Source organism: Cetorhinus maximus, chromosome 9 (genome assembly GCF_964194155.1).
Source record: "Cetorhinus maximus chromosome 9, sCetMax3.hap1.1, whole genome shotgun sequence".
NCBI lineage: Eukaryota > Metazoa > Chordata > Chondrichthyes > Lamniformes > Cetorhinidae > Cetorhinus > Cetorhinus maximus.
This window is the reverse complement of record NC_135887.1, coordinates 108,742,581-108,751,902: the sequence shown is the minus strand read 5'-3', so window position 1 is coordinate 108,751,902 and position 9,322 is coordinate 108,742,581. Positions and strand designations below refer to the sequence as shown.

General features: G+C 49.7%; 1 protein-coding gene across 1 annotated transcript; it reads right to left on the bottom strand.

Annotated features, from left to right (window-relative positions):
* Positions 1 to 720: 720 nt before the first annotated feature.
* LOC144684242 (dispanin subfamily A member 2b-like) lies at positions 721 to 4,026 on the bottom strand. Its single transcript, XM_078547879.1, has 2 exons — positions 3,794 to 4,026; positions 721 to 1,126 (listed from the first exon to the last, which is right to left on the bottom strand). Exons 1-2 carry the CDS (start codon positions 3,926 to 3,928, stop codon positions 929 to 931), a joined length of 333 nt encoding a protein of 110 aa, XP_078404005.1. The 5' UTR covers positions 3,929 to 4,026; the 3' UTR covers positions 721 to 928.
* Positions 4,027 to 9,322: the final 5,296 nt, after the last annotated feature.

Genomic DNA, 9,322 nt, shown 5'->3' with positions numbered 1-9,322 from the left:
GGGGTGAGCTCTGCCACTGGAGTTGTTAACCCACTCACAGAGGCAGGCAACCAATCAAGACAATTAAGGTCCCAATTAAGCAGCTTACCCCAAACTTTCCCAGCGTTGTATGGACCTGTGCTGAATTTGGGGCCCGGTAATGACTTGGAGGCAGTCCCCTCGCCATTGGGGCCCTCCCACAGAGCTTACTTTTGTATTGTTGGCAAACTTGGATACATTCTATTTGGGCCCCTCATCTAAGCCAGTAGTATAGATTGTAAATATGATGCCCCAGTGCTGATTCTTGAGGTACCCCACTACTAAAAGCCTGCTAACCTGAAAATGCCATGTTTATTCCAGTTTCTGTTTTTTTTCCATTAACCAACCCTCAATCTATGCCTATATATTACCTCAATCCCATGGGCTCTTATGTTGTGTAACAACCTCTCGTTAATGAGTCCCCTTTGAAAATCTAAAAATACATTCATTTGACCTTTATCTAGGCTGCTGGTTAGGCCCTCGAATAACTCACAAATTGGTCAAAAGATTATTTCCCATAACTGTGTTGGCCCTGCCTAATCTTAGTGATTTTCTTAGTGCCCTGTTACCATGTCTTTAATACGTATTCTATGCGACGTGGGTACAAAAACCAGGTCTTTGGTCCTGTCAAGAGGAAGTGTTTAGAGTTGAACATAGGAAGGAAGCTTGCCATCAAACTCGGGAGTTTCCATGCATGTCATCAATTGGTTTATTAATACAATCAAGGCCACACCTTGGCCATGTTTGAGAGAAAGTAAATCTGCAAGGCGATCACTTTAAATATGTCAGCACTAGACATACATTATTATAGATAGAAAGAAGCAATAGTGCATGCAGCTGTTGAAGATTCCGGTCACGGAACAGCTCCCACCATAGGCAAATGAGGCACGGACATCATCGCTTCGCTTCACTACCCCCTTCCAAACAATTTATACTTTGGTTGCAGTTGCACCGTTTTCGCCATCTGAAACATGCCAGCGGCTAGCAATGCAATGAAGACTAAGAAGATAATGACGCTCAGCACTGCGGTTGCAATATTGAATATTCGGGCTTTGGCTGCAAAGTACCGAGCTCCTTCTAAATCTTCCATAACTTTCCGATCTCTAGACTAAACGAAAACGAATGTGAATTCATAGGACAAGACAATGAAAATCTCACTGACGAGTCATTTCGCTAATTGAGCATCATGGAACAGTGCTGGAGTCTGAGCCAGTTTCAAACCTCCCCATTACTTGCAGGTGCCTTGTATCAAATGGATGATGATTTGTTACACTAGGTACACACCGAGCCCAAAAATGTTACAGTCTCCAATCAACCGGACATCACTCCGACCACACCGAGCAACTGGCAGCCTCCCCACAAGAGTGGCAAAGTCAGTCTTCACTTTCAGGATGCTTGACTCTGTATTTAGGTTAAACCCGTCTCCAGCACCTTCAGTGAGTGCAAGGAGTGGGGGAGAAACACTGACAGAAAAACAAAGACGAAGAGAGAGACAGACAGAAAGCGAGGGGGAGACAGGGAGGGAGACAGAGGGCAACACAGAGTGAGGGAGAGAAAGCGAGACACAGAGCTCAGCTCCATAAAAATAAAATACTGCGGATGCTGGAAATGTGAAACAAAAACAAAAAAATGCTGGAAAAACTCGACAGGTCTAACATCATCTGTGGCTTGAGAAACAGTTAACGTTTCGAGTCCATATGACCCTTCTCCAGAGTTCCCATAAGGGCCATACCAGCTCAGCTCCATGTTGCTACCCGCTGAAACTGCACTGTTCCGGGTTCTCCTCTCCACAGAGAGAGTTAAATACTGAGCATCATGTACTCACTCCCAACTACTCGCTTTATTGATGCAGCCACATTAAGAGGAACAGAATAACCACTTCCCTATCAGATATTCGAGATTTATTTACCCAAAATAGGAAGCTATTCAGTCCTCGCCTCTGCTGAATTTAACCATTCTGGACCTGATGTGGCAGATTTCTCTCCCCCCCCCCCCCCCCCCGCCCCAACCTTCATATTCAAACCCCGATGATTGAACTTGCTTTCAACATCAATCACCAGGAACCACTCCGAGCTCTCGGGCAATTTCTCATCCATTCATCATCAGGGAGGTGTCGAGAGACGGCACCCCAAATCCCGGGACTGCTCCCTCCCCACCCGCCCACCCCCACCCCAAATCCCGGGACTGCTCCCTCCCCACCCCCACCCCAAACCCCGGGACTGCTCCTTCCCCTCCCCCCCCCAAATCCCGGGACTGCTCCCTCCCCACCCGCCCCCCCCGCCCCAAATCCCGGGACTGCTCCCTCCCCACCCGCCCCCCCCGCCCCAAATCCCGGGACTGCTCCCTCCCCCACCCGCCCCCCCCCCCCACCCGCCCCAAATCCCGGGACTGCTCCCTCCCCACCCGCCCCAAATCCCGGGACTGCTCCCTCCCCACCCGCCCACCCCCACCCCAAATCCCGGGACTGCTCCCTCCCCTTCCCCCACCAAACCCCGGGACTGCTCCCTCCCCCTCCCCCCCCCAAACCCCGGGATTGCTCCCTCCCTCCCCCCCCCCCTCCCCCCCCCAAACCCCGGGATTGCTCCCTCCCTCCCCCCGTCCCCCCAAACCCCGGGACTGCTCCCTCCCCTTCCCCCACCAAACCCCGGGACTGCTCCCTCCCCCCGTCCCCCCAAACCCCGGGATTGCTCCCTCCCTCCCCCCGTCCCCCCAAACCCCGGGATTGCTCCCTCCCTCCCCCCGTCCCCCCAAACCCCGGGATTGCTCCCTCCCTCCCCCCGTCCCCCCAAACCCCGGGACTGCTCCCTCCCCTTCCCCCACCAAACCCCGGGACTGCTCCCTCCCCCCGTCCCCCCAAACCCCGGGACTGCTCCCTCCCTCCCCCCGTCCCCCCAAACCCCGGGATTGCTCCCTCCCTCCCCCTCTCCCCCCCAAACCCCGGGATTGCTCCCTCCCTCCCCCCCCCTCCCCCCCCCAAACCCCGGGATTGCTCCCTCCCTCCCCCCCCCAAACCCCGGGATTGCTCCCTCCCTCCCCCCGTCCCCCCAAACCCCGGGACTGCTGCCTCCCCTTCCCCCCACCAAACCCCGGGACTGCTCCCTCCCTCCCCCCCCCCAAACCCCGGGATTGCTCCCTCCCCCCCCCCAAACCCCGGGATTGCTCCCTCCCCCCCCCCCCCAAACCCCGGGATTGCTCCCTCCCTCCCCCCGTCCCCCCAAACCCCGGGATTGCTCCCTCCCTCCCCCCCCCCCCCAAACCCCGGGATTGCTCCCTCCCTCCCCCCCCCCCCAAACCCCGGGATTGCTCCCCCCCCCCCCCCCAAACCCCGGGACTGCTCCCTCCCTCCCCCCCCCCAAACCCCGGGATTGCTCCCCCCCCCCCCCCCACCCAAACCCCGGGATTGCTCCCTCCCTCCCCCCGTCCCCCCAAACCCCGGGATTGCTCCCTCCCTCCCCCCGTCCCCCCAAACCCCGGGATTGCTCCCTCCCTCACCCCCCCCCCACCCCAAACCCCGGGATTGCTCCCTCCCTCCCCCCGTCCCCCCAAACCCCGGAACTGCTCCCTCCCCCCCCCCCCCCCCAAACCCCGGAACTGCTCCCTCCCTCCCCCCCAAACCCCGGGATTGCTCCCCGTCCCCGGGGCTGTTCCCACCCAAAAGCCAACTCTGGCTCCCATCCAAAACCTTGGGCCTCCCTCTCCGCTCCCCGGGTCTCTGTGCTCCCTCCCCTGTCCTTGTGCCCCGCTGCGGCTCTTTGTCCCCGAGTCCCGCACTCACTTTGACCGAGAAGACCAGAGCCACTAATCCGAAGCAGCAGAAATTCATGTATGTGAGGTTGAAGATGGACCAGATCAGGTAGTCCCGAACCGACCCTGCAACAGTGGACTCCGAGCCGCTACCAGTTCTCGCCATCAGACCGGGAATGTAACTTCAACTGGACCAGAGTGAACTGAGAGACTCGTGACCCGGGCTCGGGTACTTATAGGCAGTGAGACCAGACACCAGCACAAAGTAACTGCCCTGAGTGCAAAACACTGAGCACTGGGATGTGTAATTATGCAAGAGTGTTACACACTGAGATGTTTAATATTGTACTGCAAGAGTATGTGATACTTGATGTGTAATACTCCAAGAGTGTGTAATACTGGGATGTGTAATACTCCGAGAGTGTGTAATACTTGGATGTATAATACTGTACTCCAAGAGTATGTGATATTTGATGTGTAATACTCCAAGAGTGTGTAATACTGGGACATGTAATACTCCAAGAGTGTATAATACTGGGACGTGTAATTCTCCACGAGTGTGTAATACTGGGACGTGTAATTCTCCACGAGTGTGTAATACTGGGATGTGTAATACTCCGAAAGTGTGTAACACTGAGATGTATAGTACTGTACTGTAAGGGTATGTGATATTTGATGTGTAATACTCCTAGAATGTGTAGTACTGAAATGTGTAATACTCCGAGAGTGTGTAATACTTGGATGTATAATTCTCCAAAAGTGTGTAATACTGGGATGTGTAATTCTCCGAAAGTGTGTAATACTGGGATGTGTAATTGTCTGAAAGTGTGTAATACTGGGATGTGTAATTTTCCCAGATTTTGCCAGATATACCTCATAAAAAAACTCAACCAGTTGAGTTAACAAATTCTTGCTGGTTTTTCCTAATTAATCCACACTTGTCCAAGTGATTATTATTGAAAGGGTGTTGGAAGCAGATTTAATAGCGGCTTTCTAAAGATCATTAATGAACCAGTTGGGTTTTACGATAATCTGATAGTTTCACTTTAACTGAGGCTAGCTTTTAATTTCCAGATTTCACTTTTACTGAGGCTAGCTTTTAATTTCCAGATTTCCAGATAAAGCAAACCAAAATCAACTTCTAAATGGCATGGTGGCATTTCAGCTCTCACTTTCTGGATTACTAGTCCAGTAACATCATCATCATTGGCTATTCCTCAATTCAAGGATGACATCCACTCAGGGTCTTGAGTTTCTGCCAGGGAGTCATCATGTGACTAAACAGGCCGATTCTCGACTCGCAGATCTTTGGGCACATGGGGCAGGACGTCCCATGAGGCAGTGGGATCCGGAGAGCAGGATTTGCTTCCATTTCTTCCCTTCCCTGCCACCGCTCTGCCTCATCATTAGCACTTTAGGACTCAAAACATGATGCAGCTTGATAGACAAGTTGTCGCCATTTTGAACCTCTTCCCAGCCTTAATGTCATTGCAGTTACACTTTAAAGAGAGACTTTGGGTGTCTTTGAAGTGACTGGGGGCAGGGGTGGGGCGGGATGGTGTAGTGATATTGTCACTGGACTAGTAATCCAGAGACCCATGTAATGCTCTGGGGACCTGGGTTCGAATCCCACCATGGCAGATGGTGGAATTTGAATTCAATAAAAACCTGGAAATGAAAGTCTAATGAGGAGCATGAAGCCATTGCTGACTGTTGTAAATATCCATCACTAATGCCCCTTTAGGGAAGGAAATCTGCTGTCCTTGGCCTACATGTGACTCCAGACCTGTGGCTGACTCTTAAATGCCCTCTGAAATCACCTTCTCAAGGGCAATTAGGGATGGGCAGTAAATGCTGCCCTCTCCAGCAATGCCCACATCCCACGAATGAATAAAAAAAATGTTCTTTGCCCTCCCTCAGAAAGCTGAGAAAACAAGACCTGGCAGGGCTTTTTGGCCATTCAGACACAGTGTCCGGTCCAGCAAAGTTTGAATGTTTGTGGAGCTGCCTTCAAAAAGAACACTAGCGTTTGTTCAATGGTCCTCCCAATGAATCAAGAGGATGTGGCAGAGGCATTGTTGATGGAATTCTCTAGTGCTCTTATGGGGAGAATTTTATGTTCCCCCGGGAATTTTACTTTGCCAGTAAAATTCTTCAGATGGCCTTCCCGCAAGGCTCTCACCTGTCCCGGCCTCTCTGTAATATTTTACGGTGGTGTGGGTGAGGCCTTGGCCACCACCCCACTCCACCCTACCAGCCCCACCCCCAGCCTCGCGCCAATTAAGGTCCTTATGCAGCCAATTAAAGACCATTTAAAGGCCATTTCCTGCCCAGCCTCAATTTTCAGGCTGATAGAGGAGTTCAGGGGTAGGAAGAAAGCCCAAAAAGTGACCCTCTTTAGGCCTCGGATGGAAAGGGGTGGTGGGGGGGTGGGTTCCTCAATCAGCAGCCTCGTTTTAACATCAGGCACGCCCCCTGAAAAGGTCTGGCTACTGCAGGTGCTTCGTCCCCCTCCCACCCCCAACCTCTCCAACATGCCCACCCCTTTCTGCCCAAACCCCGGGTCTTACCTCCCCTTCCCACCCTGAGACTCCCAAAACTTACCTGGTCCTGCACTCGCAGGACTAGAGTTGCCGACCAATCAGATGGGCCAGCAGCTCTCTGAGGCATGACTTACTTCCAACTGAGGGGTGGAAGTCCCGCCTCCAACCAATTAATGCTCGTTGGATTGTTAAATGGCTGCTGGGCAGGCAGTATGGGCAGTGAGGTGTTCACTGCTGACTCCTCGGATGGTGGGAATGGAAACACCTATGTGTTGCTGATACACGGTCCAGGTCCCACTGCAGTACAGGAGCATGGTGACAACAACTGCTCTGTACACTGGGACTTTTGTTGATTTGCGGAGTTCTTTGTTCTCAAACACCGGTGTTAGATCTCCTCGTCAATGGTGGCCTTTTAAGAGAGGTGGCTACCAAGGTATGGAAAATATTCCATACATATTCCAGACTCTCTCCTTCAACATATATGGGAGGTGGAATATTTGGCTGATCAGTGTGGGTTGATATAGGAGTTTTGCTTTGAGGACAGGCCAAGTTTCTTGCACGCAGCATTGAAGAGATCAGAGAGTCAATGGCAAATCTGGTGCAGAGTGGGCAACAATACTGAGGTCATCCACAAACTGTAGATAAGGTATGTCAATGACGGTCAGTTTAGTTTTGGCAAAAAGGCAATTGAAGTTAAAGAATTTTCCATCTCGGCGACATTTAATACTGACACCAAAGGGCAGTTGATCTTTGATGAAGCGAATAGCCACGGTCAGGTAGATTGTAAATAGTTTGGAGGCTTTCACACAACTTTGCTTGACACCAGTCCAGATTTTGAAGGCATATGTTTCAGATCACCCACTCAAGACAGTTGCAGTCATATCATCATGAAGCAACTGCGGGATTGTGAAGCTTCTTGGACATACAAATATGTGGGGTACAATCCACTGAGCCTCTTGATTTACTGAGGCAAATGCTTTCATCAGGTTGATGAATGCAATGAAGAACTCCTGCAGTGGTTCTCGGCATTTTTCTTGGATTTTCCTGGCATCAAAGACCATGTCAGAGGTTCCTCTGGAAGGGCTAAAGCCACACTCTCTCTGGGAGGATTTCCCCAGCCACAGTAAGTAGGTGATTCAGGAGAATACGTGTCAGGACTTTCCCTGCTTTGGACAAGAAGCAAATACCTTGATAGTTTCCACAGCATGGTTTATCTTCCTTCTTGAAGTAGTTACACTTGTCGCATTGTTGAAGTCAGGATGGGGGTTGGGGGTTGGGGGTGTGTGGTGGTGGAGGAGGCAGTTTTCTTTCCTCCCAAATCCATATGGTGAGTGCATAGAGTGTTGATGTGGAGTCTTGAAAGACCACCAGCTTTGAAAACCCACTGGAATAGTACCAAAGCCATAAGCTTTGTTGTTTATCATCAGTTTGATTGCTTATTTCAGTTCTCCCAATGATGGTGGTTCACCCATGGTTTCTACTACAAGTTACTGAGGGATAGCCTGGAGAGTACACAGTTACAGTTACACACTGTCGACTCAGTTAAGGAATTGTTGAAAATGTTCTTTCCAGCATTGATGAACGGCATTGCCACTTCCTGGATTATTAGTGCAGTAATATAAGCAGCACATTGCTATACACTTAACCACTACACTAATGTTCCTTGACTATGGACATAAAAGATCCCATGCCACAATTGAAAGTAGAGCAGAATTCTCCCCTTGTCCCGCTAAACAATTATACCTCCACAAAAACATTTAACAGACTGTTTCTAGGATCTCGCTGTGTGTAATTTGGCTATCATATTTGCATACATGACACTTCATCACTAATTTGTTGGCTGTACAATGTTTTGGGATGTCCCATGTATGTGAAAGACACTGCTAAACAACATTTCTCTCTTACAAAAGGTGACATTGAGAGAGAGAAAAATGTGTTAAGCATCTTCTGAAGGAAGGAAGTTGCTTTTCAAAATTCCAGGGAGAGATTTCTGTCACCATCTTAAAAGGAAATTCAGTTTTGCTCTTTGGTAAGTGATGACAATAAAGGGACTGGAGAAGATGGAGTTGTTCCCTTAGAACAGTGAAGGTTAAGGAGACAATGTAATAGAGATGCGTAGTTTTCAAAGAGTAAATGAGAGATTGTTTCCAGTAGAAGGTGGGTTCATAACCAGAGGATGCAGATTTGAAATAATTAGCGAAAGTACAGAGGCTTAGAGATGAGGAGTGGTGCAATGTGTCTTTAAGGGATAGCAGCATGGCATCACTAGAAGGGAAGTGTCATGTGACCTTTTGCTTTTGAGCAGAGCACAAACACATACAAACACAACTCTGCTGCTGATGTCTTCTAGCTTTTTATCCAAGTATATCTGTTCTCATGTGCCTAGTCTCAATAAATGAACTCACAACATTTACCCAATCTCTTATGAGTGATTCATCCCTTTATGTAATTATAACAACAAAACGTGTCTTTCAGCCATGGTCAAACAGCCTAGCAGAAGATTGAGTACAGGTAGAATGTGGTGAACAGCTTTAGATCATGCTACATGGCATGAGACAACCCTCGACATTCTGGTCAGACCACAATGGAGTCGCAGCATCAGAGAGTGTTGAAACCGTAACATGCTGACTGCACAGAAAAGCTTTGAAGATACAGTGCTGAGATAATGCTCAAATAAAGAGCTGGTAAGCAGATGGATCCGTTGTGGTGAGATTGCAGTGCGTAGCCTGTCAATTCCATGGATGGGACAGCATGTTGCGAGGACTAGCACCGGGTTAGCTCAGTCAGGAAAAGTGAGTAACCAGGGTGTGGGTTGGATCGATAGCAAGTGATTTTTTACATTAGTCAGGTTTTCCTTCAATTGCTTGTTATCTGCAATAAGTGTTTCATCTTTGGCCACAGTGATTTCCTGAAGTTTGTTAAGATCTACATGATCAGCCGCCTGCTCAATACTGTCTCCACTAGCTAAGTCATTACTCAGAATAAAATCCACCCTTTCAATAGTTGATTTAGGAATA